Source organism: Pan troglodytes, chromosome 2 (genome assembly GCF_028858775.2).
Source record: "Pan troglodytes isolate AG18354 chromosome 2, NHGRI_mPanTro3-v2.0_pri, whole genome shotgun sequence".
Lineage (NCBI taxonomy): Eukaryota > Metazoa > Chordata > Mammalia > Primates > Hominidae > Pan > Pan troglodytes.
In genome coordinates, this window is record NC_086015.1 from 104,614,920 (window position 1) to 104,632,385 (window position 17,466).

At 38.4% G+C, this 17,466-nt stretch overlaps 1 protein-coding gene across 4 annotated transcripts in view; it reads right to left on the reverse strand.

The window, feature by feature from the left end:
* Positions 1-17,466, reverse strand: part of IMPG2 (interphotoreceptor matrix proteoglycan 2) — a 96,845-nt gene that overhangs the window by 66,535 nt on the left and 12,844 nt on the right. For all 4 annotated transcript variants that reach the window (XM_063806058.1, XM_016941572.4, XM_054682105.2 and 1 more), the window contains exons 3-4: positions 14,001-14,167; positions 1,329-1,360 (exon numbers count right to left, since the gene is read on the reverse strand). In XM_063806058.1, the coding sequence (XP_063662128.1) occupies positions 1,329-1,360; positions 14,001-14,167 (199 nt within the window). The remainder of the gene's footprint in view (positions 1-1,328; positions 1,361-14,000; positions 14,168-17,466) is intronic.

The window sequence follows — 17,466 nt, forward strand, 5'->3', positions numbered from 1 at the left end:
TCTGTTGCAATGGCAATCACAAGGAATCTCTGAGCTCTGCCTCTCTGTGGTGAAGAAACCACACACGGCCAGGCATAGTGGCTCACACCTGCAATCAATCCCAACACTTTGGGAGGCTGAGGCGGGCCAATTGCTTGAGCCCAGGAGATCAAAACTAGCCTGGACAACATAGCAAAACCCTGTTTCTACAGAAAAATACAAAAAAGTTAGCTGGGCATGATGGTGTGTGCCTGTAGTCCCAACTACTTGGGAGGCAGAAGTGGAGGATCACTTAAGCCTGGGAGCACGAGGCTGCAGTGAGGTGTGATCATGCCACCGCACTCCAGCCTGGGTGACAGAGCAAGACCCTGTCTCTAAATAAATAAATGTACAAAATAAAACAGAGTAAACCACACCCAAGAGACCACATGGCCCCATATTTAAGTAAATGCTCAATCCCACACCCTGGTATAGACTCAGTGCCATTGGCTGTTTGAATAAGACCACACAGAGTCCCACTTCTTTCCTATTCATTTGTGTTTGATTTGAAACCTGGATATACCCCACTACCACCCACATATATATTCCATTTATGGTTTTGCCCTGACTCTGATGCCCAGGTTGGATCTCTGTACACTGACTCACCTACTTGGTTTTTTCAATCTGTCCTTCCCTCTAATTTGAGGCAAAATTCTGAACTATGACCTGGATTGCATGCTCTAGTGGTACCTTCCTATATAACTACCCACATGCTGTTATAATTCAGATGCTCTCAGGATGAATAGACTTGGAAAGCTTTAGCCCCTATAGGCTCAAAATCCCTTACCTTCTGTGATCTTCTTTGTACTAATACTTCCCAGAAGCCAGAAACGACCTTAGCTCTAAGCCCACAGTGAACAGAGTCAAGAATCATAATAGGTTATGCTATTCCTATGTTTCAAGAACATAATCATCAATAGTCAATAAATTGATCCATAGCACCACCCATCATTTAATAAACTATTCTCCACTGTGGTGTACAATTTCATAACAATTTCATCATTAGCCTTTAAACCTCAACAACAATAGGTCACTCCATATAAACCATAAATCTGTTTTCTTATCTAAGAGAGGAGCAAGTTTGCCTCATAATAAGTTCAGACAGCAAATGCGCACAGTGGCTGTGGTCATGGTCTGAAAAGAAAGGTGGCTTGGGAATGAGGAAAAATATTTGGGACTTATCCACAGGCCTGGTCATTGCGAACTGGCAAGAAAATAGAAAGGCACCATTAAATTTGGGGTGAGTCTTGAATTAGGCTATGACACATCTGTGTTGCCAAACATGAATTTTGGGAAAAAGAGACACTCACCTGCTTATAGTTTCCTTTGCATAAGTCAGTTTCTAAGGAAAACAAAGATATAAAAATGACTGAGTTAACAACAGTTATTAAGGAGTAAATAAAACTTATTTCATAGAGACCACTACTGCCCTACCATGGTAGAATCTATGTTAGTACTCTCTATGGTTAGACAAATGATTAAAACAGGTAATAATGATACCAAGTTTGTTTTGTGACTATAGCAACACCCTGACATTCAGTCTCTGCTTATATGCACAGAAGTTCCTATGTTCTTTCTTAATGGGCTCAAATAACAGGCTTCATCTGCCAATCATTTTATAAACGTATAAAAGTTATAGACTTGCAGAGTTTTACATAAACCTGCCATGGATTTAGAATCAAATAATTTTTTATCTAATGTATTTATAGTAATTCTCATCCTAGAACAATGTAAACATGTGGATAAAATAATTGATGTTTGTTTCTACAGAATTCAGACAAAAAAGACATATCATATCAATAATTGGATTATTCCCCAGGGGCATTCTAAAGCAAATTTCCTGCAAGTTTCCCCTGAATTAGGATTGTTATTTTGAGATCAATATGATAGAAGGAATAGTGACTTGGAATCAGGAGACCCAGTTTCAAGTTCCAGTTTCCCCTCCTTAGCTATATAGGAAAATCCCAAAATCTCTCTGGTGCCAGGCCTCAATTTCCTCATCAGTAAAACAAAGAGACTGTTATTCTAAATACCTCTCATTGCATTTAGAAATGACTCACTGCTCTTCTTGCTCTACAGACTCTCCCAGAATAATCTCAGCCACTCTCATGGTTTCAATTACAGGCATACCTCTGATATATTACAGGTTTGGTTCCAGACCAAATAAAAGCTCAATAAAGCAAATATCCCAATAAAGCAAGTCACATATTTTTTGGTTTCCTAGTGTATATAAAAGTTATGCTTACTTTATACTGTAGTCTATTAAAAGTGCAATAACATTACATCTAAAAAAGGTATATACCTTAATTTTAAAATACTTTATTGCTAAAAAATGCAAACAATCCTCTGAGCTTTCAGCAAGTCATCATCTTTCTGCTTCTGGAGGGTCTTGCCTCCAAGTTGATGGCTGCTGACTAATCAGAATGATGGCTGCTGATGATTGAGGTAACTGTGGCAATTTCATAAAAATAAGACAACAATGAATTTGGCCCCATCAATTGATTTTTTCTTTCACGAAAGAGTTCCCTGTGATATGTAATGCAGTTGATAACATTTCATCTAAAAGTTCTCTTAAAATTGGAGTCAATCTTCTCAAATCCTGTCACTTCTTTATCAACTGAGTTTATCTAATAGTCTAAATCCTTTATTGTCATTTCAATACTGTTCACAGCATCTTTACCAGAAGTAGATTCCATCTGAAGGAACAACTTTCTTTGCTCATTCATAAGAAGAAATTTCTCATTCATTCAAGTATTATTATGAAATTGTAGCAATTTAGCCTCATCTTCAGGCTGTACTTCTACGTCTAGTTCTCTTGCTATTTCCACCACATCTGCAGTTACTTCCTCTACTGAAGTCTTGAACCCCTCGAAGTCATCCATGAGAGTCGGAATCAACATCTTCCAAATCCGTATTAATGTTGGTATTTTGATCTCACCTATTGAGTCATGAATGTTGTCAGTGCCATCTAGATGGTAAATCCTTTCCTGAAGATTTTCAGTTCACTTTGCCTAGATCCATCAAAGAAATCACTATCTATGGCAGCTGTATGAAAAGTATTTCTAAAATCACAACACTGAAAAGTTGAAATTACTCCTTACTCCATGGGCTGCAGAATAAATATTGTATTGGCAGGCATGAAAACAACATTAATCTCCTTGTACATCCCCATCAGAGCTCTTGGGTGGCTATGAGCATTGCCCATAAGCAGTGATACTTGGAAAAAAAAAAATTTCTGAGCAGTAGGTTTCAAAGGTGGGCTTAAAAGATTCAGTAAACCATACTGTAAACAGATGTGGTGCCATCAGACTTTTTTGTTCCATTTATAGAGCATAAGTAGAGTAGATTTAGCATATTTCTTAAGGGCCCTAGGATTTTTGGCATGGTAAATAAGTATTGCCTTCTAATTTAAGTCACTAGCTGCATTATCCCATAACAAGAAATTCAGTCTGTCCTTCACTGAAGCCAGGTATTGACTTCTCTCTAGCTATTGAAGTTCTAGATGGCATCTTTGTCCAATAGAAGGCTGCTTCATCCACATTAAAAGTCTGTTGTTCCATGTAGCCACCTTCATAAATTATCTTAGCTAGATCTTCTAGACAACTTGCTACAGCTTCTGCATCAGCACTTGCTTATGTTATAAAGATAGCTTCTTTTCTTAACTACATAAACCAACCTCTGCTATCTTCCAACTATTCTTCTGAAGCTTCCTCGCCTCTCTCAGCCTTCATAGAATTGAAAAGAGTGAAGCCTTGCTCTGGATCTGGCTTTGGTTAAGGGAATGTTATGGCTGGTTTGATCTTCCACTCTGACCACTAAAACTTTCTCCATATCAGCAAGAAGGCTGTTTTGCTTACTTATCACTAATATGCTCACTGGAATAGCACTTTAAATTTATTTTTATTTATTTATTTATTTACTTTTACTTTAAGTTCCGGGATACAAGTGTAGAATGTGTAGGTTTGTTACGTAGGTATACATGTGCCATGGTGGTTTGCTGCACCTATCAACCCATCATCTAGGTTTCAAGCCCCGCATGCATTAGCTATTTGTCCTAATGCTCTCCCTCCCCTTGGCCCCCACCCCCCGACTAGCCCTGGTTTATGTTGTTCTCCTTCCTTTGTCCATGTGTTCTCACTGTTCAACTCCCACTTATCAATGAGAACATGCAGTGTTTGGTTTTCTGTTCCTGGGTTAGTATGCTGAGGATGATGGCTTCCAGCTTCATCCATGTCTCTGCAAAGGACATGCTCTCATTCCTTTTTATGGCTGCATAGTATTCCATGGTGTATATGCACCACGTTTTCTTTATCCAGTCTCTCATTGATGGGCATTTGGATTGGTTCCATGTCTTTGCTATTGTAAATAGTGCTGCAATAAACATACATGTGTATGTGTCTTTATAGCAGAATGATTTATATTCATTTGGGTATATACCCAATAATGGGATTGCTGGGTCAAATGGTTTTTCTGGTTCTAGACCCTTGAGGAATCACCACACTGTGTTCCACAATACTTGAACTAATTTTCATTCCCACCAGCAGTGTAAAAGCATTCCTATTTCTCAACAGCCTCGCCAGAATCAATTGTTTCTTGACTTCTTAATAATTGCCATTCTGACTGGTGTGAGATGGTATGTCATTCTGGTTTTGATTTGCTTTTCTCAAATGACCAGTATTGATGAGCTTTTTTTCGTATGTTTGTTGGCTGCATAAATGTCTTCTTTTCAGAAATGCTGTTATATCCTATGCCCACTTTTTGATGGGGTTTTTTTCTTGTAAATTTAAGTTCCTTGTAGATTCTAGATATTAGACCTTTGTCAGATGGGTAGATTGCAAAATTTTCTCCCATTCTGTAGGTTGTCTGTACACTCTAATGAGAGTTTCTTTTGCTGTGTGGAAGTTTTTTAGTTTAATTAGATCTCATTTGTCAATTTTGGCTTTTGCTGCTATTGCTTTTAGCATTTTCGCCATGAAGTCTTTGCCCATGCCTACGTCCTGAATGGTATTGCCTAGGTTTTCTTCTAGGGTTTTTATGATTTTAGGTTTTACATTTAAGTCTTTAATCTATCTTGAGTTAATTTTTGTATAAGGTGTAAGGAAGGGGTCCAATTTCAGTTTTCTGCATATGGCTAACCAGTTTGCCTAGCACCATTTATTAAATAGGGAATTCTTTCCCCAGCTTGTTTTTGTCAGGTTTGTCAAAGATCAGATGGTTGTAGATGTGTGGTGTTATCTCTGAGGTCTCTGTTCTGTTCCATTGGTCTATATGTCTGTTTTGGCACCAGTACCGTGCTGTTTTGGTTACTGTAGCCTTGTAGTCTAGTTTGAAGTCAGGTAGCATGATGCTTCCAGCTATGTTGTTTTTGCTTAAGATTGTCTTAGCTATACGGGCCCTTTTTAAGTAGTTTTTTCTAATTCTGTGAAGAATGTCAATGGTAGTTTGATGGGAAGAGCATTGAGTCTATAAATTACTGTGGGCAGTATGGCCATTTTCATGATATTGTTTCTTCCTATTCATGAGGATGGAATGTTTTTTCATTTGTTTGTGTCCTCTCTTATTTCCTTGAGCAGTGAGTGGTTTGTAGTTCTCCTTGAAGAGGTTCTTCGCATACCTTGTTAGCTGTATTCCTAGGTATTTTATTCTTTTTGTAGCAATTGTGAATGGGAGTTCATTCATGATTTGGCTCTCCGCTTGTCTATAATTGGTATATAGGAATGCTTGTGTATTTTGCACATTGATTTTGTATCCTGAGACTGCTGAAGTTGCTTATCAGCTTAAGGAGTTTTGGGGCTGAGACAATGGGGTTTTCTAAATATAGAACCATGTTGTCTGCAATCAGAGTCAATTTGACTTCCTCTCTTCCTACTTGAATACCATTTATTTCTTTGTCTTGCCTGATTGCCCTGGCCAGAAATTCCAATACTATGTTGAATAGGAATAGTGAAAGAAGGCATCCTTGTCTTGTGCTGGTTTTCAAAGGGAATGTTTCCAGCTTTTGCCCATTCAGTATGATATTGGTTGTGGGTTTTTATCATAAATAGCTCTTATTATTTTGAGATATATTCCATCAATACCTAGTTTGTTGAGAGTTTTTAGCAGGAAGGGCCGTTGAATTTTGTCGAAGGCCTTTTCTGCATCTATTGAGATGATCATGTGGTTTTTGTCATTGGTTCTGTTTATGTGATGGATTACGTTTATTGATTTGCCTATGTTAAAGCAGCCTTGAATCCCAGGGATGAAGCCAGTTTGATCGTGCTAGATAAGCTTTTTGATGTACTGCTGGATTGGGTTTGCCAGTATTTTATTGAGGATTTTTGCATCAATGTTCATCAGAGATATTGGCCTAAAGTTTTCTTTTTTTGTTGCGTCTCTTCCAGGTTTTGGTAGTAGGATGATGCTGGCCTCATATAATGGGTTAGGGAGGAGTCCTTCCTTTTCAATTGTTTGCAATAGTTTCAGAAGGAATGGTACCAGCTCCTCTTTGTATCTCTGGTAGAATTCGGCTGTGAATCCATCTGGTCCCAGGATTTTTTTTTGGTTGGTAGACTATTAATTACTGCCTCAATTTCAGAACCTGTTATTGGTCTATTCAGGGATTCTGAATCCATTCAGGACTTCTTCCTGATTTAGTCTTGGGAGGGTGTATGTGTCCAGGAATTTATCCGTGTCTTCTAGATTTTCTAGTTTATTTGCATAGAGGTGTTTACAGTATTCTCTGACGGCAGTTTTTGTTGTTGTTTTTGAGACAGAGTCTCACTCTGTGGCCCAGGCTGGAGTGCAGTGGCGTGATCTCGGCTCACTGCAAGCTCCGCCTCCTAGGTTCACGCCACTCTCCTGCCTCAGCCTCCCGAGTAGCTGGGACTACAGGCGCCAGGTGCCAGGCGCCAGCCACCACGCCTGGCTAATTTTTTGTATTTTAGTAGAGACAGGGTTTCACCGTGTTAGCCAGGATGGTCTCGATCTCCTGAACTCATGATCCGCCCACCTCAGCCTCCCAAAGTGCTGGGATTACAGGCGTGAGCCACCACGCCCGGCCAGCAGTTTTTAATTCTGTGGGATCAGTGGTGATGTCCCCTTTATCATTATTTATTGTGTCTATTTGAGTCTTCTCTCTTTTCTTCTTTATTAGGATAGCTAGCAGTCAATCTATTTTGTAAATTTTTTCAGAAAACCAGCTCCTGGATTTATTGATTTTTTTTTTTTTGGAGGATTTTTTGTGTCGCTGTCTCCTTGAATTCTGCTCTGATCTTAGTTGTTTCTTGTGTTCTGCTAGCTTTTGATTAGTTTCCACTTGCCTCTCTGGCTCTTTAATTGTGATGTTAGCATGTCGATTTTAGATCTTTCCTGCTTTCTCTTGTGGGCATTTAGTGCTATAAATTTCCCTCTTAACACTGCTTTAGCTGTGTCCCAGAGATTCTGGTATGTTGTGTCTTTGTTCTCATTGGTTTCAAATAACTTCTTGATTTCTGCCTTAATTTCATTATTTACCCAGGAGTCATTCAGGAGCAGGTTGTTCAATTTCCATGTAACTGTGTGGTTTTCAGTGAGTTTCTTAAGCCTCAGTTCTAATAGGATTACACTGTGGTCTGTGAGACTATTTGTTATGATTTCAGTTCTTTCACATTTGTTGAGGAGTGTTTTACTTCCAGTTACGTGGTCAATTTTAGAATAAGTGCCATGTGGCACTAAGAAGAATGTGTATTCTGTTGATTTGGGGTGGAGAGTTCTGTAGATAACTATTAGGTCCACTTGATCCTGAGCTGAGTTCAAGTTCTGAATATCCTTGTTAATTTTCTGTCTTGTTGATCTGTCTAATATGACAGTGGAGTGTTAAAGTCTTCCACTATTATTGTGTGGGAATCTAAGTCTCTTTGTAGGCATCCAAGAACTTGTTTTATGAATCTGAGTGCTTCTATATTGGGTGCATATATATTTAGGATAGTTAGCTCCTCTTTTTGAATTGGTCCCTTTACTATTATGTAATGCCCTTCTTTGTCTTTTTTTATCTTTGTTGGTTTAAAGTCTGTTTTGTCAGAGACTAGGATTGCAACCCCTGCTTTTTTTTTTCTTTCCATTTGCTTGGTAAATTTTCCATCCCTTTATTTTGAGCCTATGTGTGTCTTTGCATGTCAGATGGGTCTCCTGAATACAGGACACCAGTGAGTCTTGACTCTTTATCCAATTTGCCTGTCTGTGTCTTTTAATTAGGGCATTTAGCCCATTTACACTGAAGGTTAACATTGTTATGTGTGAATTTGATTATGTCATCATGATGCTAGTTGGTTATTTTTGCACACTAGTTGATGCAGTTTCTTCATAGTGTCATTGGTCTTTATATTTTGGTGTGTTTCTGCAGTGGCTGGTACCAGTTTTTCCTTTCCATATTCAGTGCTTCCTTCAGGAGCTCTTGCAAGGCAGGCCTGATGGTGATGAAATCTCTCAGCATTTGCTTGTCTGGAAAGGATTTTATTTCTCCTTCACTTATGAAGCTTAGTCTGGCTGAACATGAAATTCTGGGTTGAAAATTCTTTTATTTAAGAATGTTGAATATTGGCCCCCACTCTCTTCTGGCTTGTAGGGTTTCTGCTGAGAGGTCCACTGTTAGTCTGATGTTCCTCCCCTCTGTTGGCAACCCTGCCTTTGTCTCTGGCTGCCTCTAACATTTTTTTCTTCATCTCAACCTTAGAGAATCTGATGATTATGTGTCTTGGGGTTGATCTTCTCATGCAGTATCTTAGAGTGTTCTCTGTATTTCCTGAATTTGCATGTTGGCCTGTCTTGCTAGGTTGGGGAAGTTCTCCTGGATAATATCCTGAAGTATGTTTTGCAACTTGGTTCCTTTCTCCTTGTCTTTTTCAGGTACTCCACTCATCATAGGTTTGGTTTTTTTTTACATAGTCCCATATTTCTCAGAGGTTCCATTTGTTCCTTTTCATTCTTTTTTTCTAATCTTGCCTGCATGCCTTATTTCAGCAAAATAGTCTTCAAACTCTAATATCCACTTGGTCGCTTCAGCTACTGATTCTTGTGTATTTTTCATGAAGTTCTCATGCTGTGTTTTTGAGCTCCATCAGGTCATTTACATTCCTCTCTCAACTTGTTATTCTAGTTAGCAGCTCCTGTAACCTTTTATCAAGGTTCTTAGCTTGTTTGTATTGGGTTAGAACATGCTCCTTTAGCTCAGCAGTGTTTGTTATTACCCACCTTCTGAAGCCTACTTCTGTCAATTCATCCATCTTATCCTCCAGCCAGTTCTTCACCCTTGCTAGAGAGGCACTGCAATCATTTGGAGGAGAAGAGGCACTCTGGCCTTTTGGGTTTTCAATCTTTTTTTGTTGATTCTTTCTCATCTTTCTAAGTTTGTCTAGTATCAATCCTTGAGGCTGCTGACCCTTGGATTGGGTTTTTGTAGGGAATTTTTTTGTTGTTGATGCTGTTGTCGTTGTTTTCTGTTTGTTTGTTTTTCTTGCAATGGTCAGGTCCCTCTTCTGTAGGGCTGCTGCAGTTTGCTAGGGGTTCACTGTTCAGGCCCTACTCATCTGGTTCACTCCCATGCCTGGAGATGTCACTCCAGGAGGCTGGAGAACAGCAAAGATGGGTGCCTGCTCCTTCCTCTGTGATCTCTGACCTCAAGGGGCACCAACCTGATGCCGGTAGAAATGCTACTGTATAGGGTGTCTGACAACCCCTGTTGGAGGGTCTCACCCAGTCGGGTGACACAGGGAACAGGACACACTTAACAAAGCACTTTGCCCCTTGGTGGAGGGGGTGTGCTTCACTGTGGGGAAACCCACTCATCTGGGTTGCCTAGATTCCTCAGCACTACCAGGAGGGAAGACTAAATCTACCCGTCCGCAGAGACTGTGGCCACCTCTCCCTCTAGAGGCTCAAGCCCAGGAAGATTAGAGTCTGTCCCTAAGTCCCTGGATGGAGTTGTTGGAGTTCCTGCAGGGAGGCCCCACCCAGTGAGCAGGGACATGTCAAGGTCCGGCCTGAAGAGGCGCTCTGTCCACAGTCTGCCACAGCTAGTGTGTTGGACTGTGGGGTATACCTCTTGGAAGCAAGCCGTCCAGCCTCCCTGGCTCCAGCAGGGGAAAGACATGGCCTGGAGCTATAGAGATGGCTGCCACCCTTCCCCCACCCTGGGAGCTTAGTTTGTTAGGCAGCTATCAGTCCCAGTGTCGGCTGTAGCCCCTCCTGCAAAGGAGCTCAAAGGGCTTAGACAGCAGGCAGCCACAGCGGTGGTGCTGGTTGCCCCTCCCGCGGGGAGCTCCGCAGGCTTAAGCAGATTCTAGCTTAGTGGCTGTTGAAAATCTGCTTGGTTCTGTGGTTGGGACCCTAGGCCCCGGAGGTGTGGGCTCCCAAGTGAGATCTTCTGATCTGTGGGTTGCACAGTTCCGTGGAAAAAGCACGTTTTCCCAGGCTGGGTAGCAGGCTCACTCACTGCCTCCCTTGGCTGGGGGCTGCGGCACCACACTGCTCTTCCTTCCTCTCCGTGGGTCACGCCAGTTGCCTAGTCAGTTCTGATGACAAAACCTGGATACCTTGGCTGCCAGTGCAGGATTCACATGCTGTTATGGTTCTTTTAGATGGGAGCCACAGATTGCTACTGCTTCTAGTTGGCCATCTTGGCCCCGCCCCCCACTTTTAATTTCTTTCAAGAACTTTTCCTTTGCGTTCACAACTTAGCTAACTATTTGGTGCAAGAGACCTAGCTTAAGGCCTGTCTCAGCTTTTGACATACTTTCCTCACTATACTTAATCATTTCTAGCTTTTCATTTAAAGTGAGAGACATGCTATTCTTCTTTTCACTTGAACACTTAGAAGCCATTGTCGGGTTATTAACTGGCCTAATCTCAATATTGCTGTAACTCAGGGAACAGGGAGGCCTGAGGAGACGGCCTGAGGCCTGAGAGACCAAGGAAGAGTCAGTCGGTGGAGTTGTTGAAACACAAACAACATTTATCAATTAATCTTGTTGTCTTACATGGATATTGTTCATGGCACTCCACAACAATTACAATAGTGATTGTAATTGTAATAATCAAAGATCACTGATCACAGATCACATAAGAGATAAAGAAAATAATTTTTTAAAGTTTCGAATATTTTGAGAATTACCAAAATGTGAGACAGAGACACAAAGTGAGCACATGCTGTTGGAAGAATGGTACTAACAGACTTGCTTGACACAGGGTTGTCATAAACCTTTGATTTGTAAAAAATGCAGTATCTGTGAAGCACAATAAAGGGCAGCACAATAAAATAAGGTATGCCTGCACTAAGTCCAAAATGGTGATTCCTATAGCAACATTGGCATCCCAGACCCCTATCCTTGGCTTCATACCCAAATAGCAAGCAATTCACATTTCACACAGGTGGTTCAAATGAACACATCAAAAGTGAACTCATTCTCCCTGCCACATCTACAAAGCTGCTTCTTTGCCCTCATTATTGGTCTTAGTTACCCAAGCCAGAAACTGGAAGGCTTCTTGGGCCATTCCTTCACCCTGTCTCGACCCATCAGAGTCCTACTAATTTTGTTCCTATTTACATCTCTCAAGTTTCCTTTGTCTATCTTCATGGTCTGGTTGGTATCTTTATCCTCTTTGGCCTGGAGTACTGATGCAACACCCTACCTTGTCTCTCTGTTCTAGTTTTATCTCCTATAATCCATCCTATGCTATGTAGAAACCGTAACGACCTTTTTAAAATTCAAAACTGCCAAATCAGCTCCTGCAACTTACCTACCTACAACCCTTCAATGGTTTCCTGTGATCTACAGAGTTAAATCCAAGCTTGTTCAGTTATCCATTGTTTTAGTCTGATCTCCTGTCATTCCTAGTCTACCTCTTTGGTATATTGGCCGAGGTCATTCCCTACAAACACTTGGCTCGTGCTGTCCTTTCTGCCTAGAATGTTTATCCCCAGCTCTTCTTCATTTAAGTAACTTGTACTTATCATTTACAACTCTATCTAGGCAACACATCATTCCCTTCATCTGCTTTTTCTATTAAATAATTATTGGAAGTATATTTTCTATGCCTTCAAATATAAATTTACTAAAAGTTCCACTTGTAAGAGATACATTCCAAGGTAACATCAGAAGATTCTGTTCTTCTGGTAATACTAACCCATCATATATATTTGCCACACTAATGGCTGATCCTATATTGTGGACATAATTAAGATAGGCAATGCAATTAGAAATATAAGTATGTATATGTGTGTGTATGTCTATATATTTTCCATTAAATAGCTATCCCATGTTAGCCACTGCAATTTGTAAAACTGGTAATGATTGAGAAAGGAGGCCCAATGGTGTGAAGGGAAAAGACATCAATTTTGGAAAAGAGAACTGGGTTTTGATTTAAGCTCCATCATATCTGGTTTTATGTTATAGAATAAAGAATTTAATAATTATATGTCCATATCTGTAAAATGGGGACATTACCACCTCCTTATAAGGTTGCTGTTATAACATCTAATAATTTATTGATGAGCTTGATACATGACATGGTACATGGTAGATATTGAATAAATAGTAGCTATCAACATATTTATTAATACTGAGCAGTTAAAAATGTGGCAGGCAAAAAACACATGCAATACGTTTGATTAAAATGTGAGGTGCCATGATTAAAAGTTGCGTTCATTTTAAAACACACAAAACCCTGCACAGCTTCAAAACATTTATACCCTCGCAAAATTTGTCTTTGGTCCACCCATGTTTATCAAACCATCCTTCTCTCCCCAACGTCCCCCATTTAATAAGATCATTCCTCTCTTGGACTAAATGTTAAAAGAATATAATTCTTCTACTATAAATAAAATTTAAAAATAGAATAGGATAATATATTTTATTACCTTTACGATATACTAATCTAATTTGATTATACACAAAATAGCTCAGTGTTATTCAGTCAATAATTATTTCCTCAGTCTCTGTAAGGTATGTAATACTTAGAACCAGTACTTAAAATAATCTTCATAAAGTTTATAAATTGTACCAAGTAAAAAAATACAATGTGGTTATTGCTCATATACTCATTTAAACAAACATCTATTGCATATTTACTACCTTACGGGAATGCAAAAATGAACAAACAATGACATAATACTTGCCTTTTGACTCATAGTCTAGAAGAGGAATTAGTCACATATACAAGCAATCATCATAAAATATAAACAGTACAGTATTAAAAATGAATAAAGAATTGTGGGAGCTCAAAGAATAATGGTAGCTAAATCTTCTAGGCTGAGGGTTGGTTCCTTGCAAGGGAAGTTACATATGAGGACATAGAGGAACTGAATAGATGGACAGGGAGATATACGGAATAACAAACAGCATGAACAATTTGCCACGTACGTCTGGACAGTTTCACTTTCTTGTCATGAATACATATGTGCTACACGAAAAGGGAAAAGTGGCAGGTAATTTGTCTTTATGCATGTTTATTTATCCTTTGCTAAGAGTAAAACAATGTCTAAAACAAGGAAAACAAGTGAGCACACTCATTATTAGAATCATACCTATGCCTCACTAAACATTTATTCAAATGAACTATGTCCTCTATCTTAATTAGAGTTATTGCTATTCACTCTGAGTTGATAACATGTAAAACTTTGGCAAAAATGTTTGACTCTCACAGATTTATATTCTTAACCTAAACCTTTGCTGAATATTATTTCCAAATATTTACATCTATAAACAAGGCTGAGGCTCTTGTCTGAGTTAATAATGTCTTCTTTTTCTTTTTGTGGACAGAATAACATGAAAATATTAATAATGTATATTATAGAGGCCAGAGCTAGGAATAAAAGACTAGGCCACACCCTAGGGCAGCTTACTCAGATAGCCCAATTCAACAAAAGAGTAATACAGGCATTTGCCACTTGCTTTTGCTTCCTTTAGGCCTTAGCTGTGTAAATGCTCCTACAATAGTCCAGGAATTCCTTCCTTTGTTGTGACACTTACCTTCATGATTAAGCTTCTATGTTCCACAGATTCACTAAAATTTGTGCCCATTTCAAATATACTTGTGACTCCATCCTCACACAAATTCATCCAGTAATGATATTCCTCACGCCCAGGAAGTCGATCCCAAAAAGTCCTGAAGGCTTCCCAGACAGCTTCCTGACACACTAGAAAATAGAGAGGTGTTTTTTTACAAAAAGCTAACATGCTCTGGGGTTCTTACAATGATCATAGACTGATTTGTACAGATTCCTTGAGGCACTGAAGTGTCCTTTCTGGAGGGACGTAGGAATGATTCTCAGTCAAAGGCCTTCTGTATGTATGTCCAGTTTAAACTTTTCATTTCTGAAGAGAATTTATATTTCCCATTCCTTTCTCTTGCAAAGAGAATTGATTCATCTCTTCATGAGCTGGAGTGTCTCTCCCATCTCTTAAAAAAATCCATGTTTATATTTCACAAAAGTGGAGCTGATATTGAGTATACTGTATTTAATCCAATGTTTTCCTAATGGACACTGTGATTTTCAGTTTCCTTAATGTTTGCAGATGTTCTCCTGAAATCATAACTTCAAAAATCAGCTTCTTTGCTTTTCATGATCACTGGGGAAGGAGACACTGACGTTTATAAATGGCCTGGAGCTTTTTGGCTAAATGCAGTGACATAACTGCATTGCATCTACTTGCTCAAAAAGTCATCACATATTTCTGATAAAAAAAAAAAACAGGAGTATTCAAACTTTTCCTCAAAGCTTACAGGGAGCAGAAAGTACTATATAAAATCAAGTAGAAGATATCCACCTGAAATTATCACTCTCAAACTACTATATTTCATATCTGAGAAGAGAAAATAATAATTAATCTTTTTTATACATAAAAATTTATGTTCACACAAAAACCTGCATACGGGTATTTAAAGTCGCTTTATTCATAATTGCCAAAACTTGGGGGTGATGAAGATGTCCTTCAATAGGTGAAAGGATGAACAAACTGTGATATATCTAAAATATTATTCAATGATAAACAGAAATGAACTTTCAAGCCATAAAAGACATGGAGAAAACTTTAATGCACATTGCTAAGTAGAGGAAGCCAATCTGAAATGACTGCATACTGGTGATTCCAATATCATTCTGGAAAAGGCAAAACTATGGAGACAGTAAAAAGATCAGTGGTTTCCAGGGGTTGAGGGAGACAGGGATGAATAGGAGGAGCATAGCAGATTTTAGGGCAGTGAGAGTACTCCATATGATACTATAATGGAGGATACATGTCGTTATACATTTGTCAAAACCCATAGAATGTACAACACAAAAAGTGAACCCTAATGTTAACTATGAACTTCAGTTAAGAATAATGGCACATAAATTGTAACACATATGCCACAATATTATAAAATGTTAATAACAGGGAAAAGTGGTGGGGGAGTCGAGGGAATACATGGTAACTCTCTAAACACGCTGCTCAATTTTTCTGTAAACCTAAAACTGCTCTAAGAAATATAGCCTATTAATTTAAGAAAAAAATATATATATACACACATACATACATACACATGAACTTTAAAATGATATTCAGGAGAAATATATTGCTGTATTATAATAAAAACTAATCAATTTATTTGCTAAGTTATTCCAAAGCATCAAATCTGAAAGGCTGCTAAATAGTATCTCTGTGCTTTTTGTATAGTACTGAATGTACTGCTGTTCTGTAACCATTTCAGAGGTGCAGGACACTGTAGGTAACAGATACATCAGGATGGAAGGGAAGAGGAAGAGAGTGGTAAGAGAGAAAGTTAGATTTAACAGAGATTTAAAAAACTATTTTTCATAGCAAGAAGATTGAAAACACATCAGGCAGGATCCACATTGAGGTGGAGCCTCTGGACTCCCACAGTCAGAAGATCTAAGTTCCCGCTCTAGCTTTCCAGTATACTAGTTTGATACCATGGGTAACTTACCTAACTATTCAAAGCTTCAATTGACTCATCTCTCTTTTTAACAGGATAGATAATTACTGCCTTATTATCTTATCTGTGAAAGTATTTTACAAGTTGCAAAGTGCTACATGAATATCATATATTATTATCGTGTTCAATTCTAATTGTCCAATAGTTATTTGGTAGAAGAAGATAGTCTAAGCCAAAAAAATTCTTAAGCTTTAACAGATTATGAAATGTATGAGTATTGAAAGTTTCTCTATCAATTGGGTTTTAGGGCTAAACTGAACCTTTCATTACAAACTTAATTTGTCTTTTAGTGAACTACCTGTATCCTTATTATTGTTATTAAGAACTTCTGACCATACAGCATACAGAAGAGTCCAGCGGGCACTGACTGAGGCAGAGCTGAACTATTTGTAGATCATTTCTTCTTCTTAAAACTTCGAAATGAAAATTAAAGTAAATTCCAAAAGACAATGCAAAGGTGAAAAGTCTGGGTCAGTAAAAACTAACAAAAAGTGAATGTCTATAATGTCTGGTAATGAAATGAAGTGATTCAGAGAAAGTATAAAACAATGTTTGAAAAAAATAACTATCTACCCATAGGGAAAGAAAAAATAAATCTCAATGCCTTCTTCATACTATACACAAAAAATGATTTGAAATATTAGGGCTAATACTATGAAGTTTCTAAAATAAAACATAGAAGAATATCTACATCACTTGAGGATAGACAAAGATTTTATAGGCAGTACACAGAAAGCAACAATTATGAAAGAAAAAAACAATAAATTAGAATTCATCAAAACTAAAAAGTGTCTGATTATCAAAAGATACTGTTAATAAAAATGAGTAGGCAAACCACATATCTGGCAGAAAATATTCCAAATACATATATCTGCCAAAGAACTGGTATTTAGGGCACTGAAATAATTCCTACAACTCCCTAACAAAAAAACAAACAACCTAATTTTTACAATAGGTAAAAGGCTGGAATATATACTTCACAAAGGAAGAGATAAAAATAGCCAATGAGTATGTGAAAAACCGTTCACCATCATTCATTTTTCAGAGAAATTCAAATTAAAGTATCCACACACAAACCAAGAATGACTGAAATTTTTACATGGACAACACCAAAATTTGGCAAAAATGCAGAGCAACCAAAAGCCTCATTTTTGGTAGGAATGTATAATAGTATAACCACTTTGAAATAAATGTTGTTTCTTATATAACAAAATATACACCAATCCTATTGTATTAGTCCATTCTCATGCTGCTATGAAGAAATGCCCAAGACTGGGTACTTTATAAAGGAAAGAGATTTAATTGACTCACAGTTCCACATGGGTGGGGAGGCCTCAGGAAACTTACAATCATGGTGGAAGGGAAGCAAACACATCCTTCTTCACATGGCAACAGGAGAAAGAAATGTTGAGTGAAGTGGGGGAAAGCCCCTTAAAAAGCTATCAGATCATGTGAGAACTTGCTCATTATCATGAAAACAGCATGGGGGAACAACTCCCA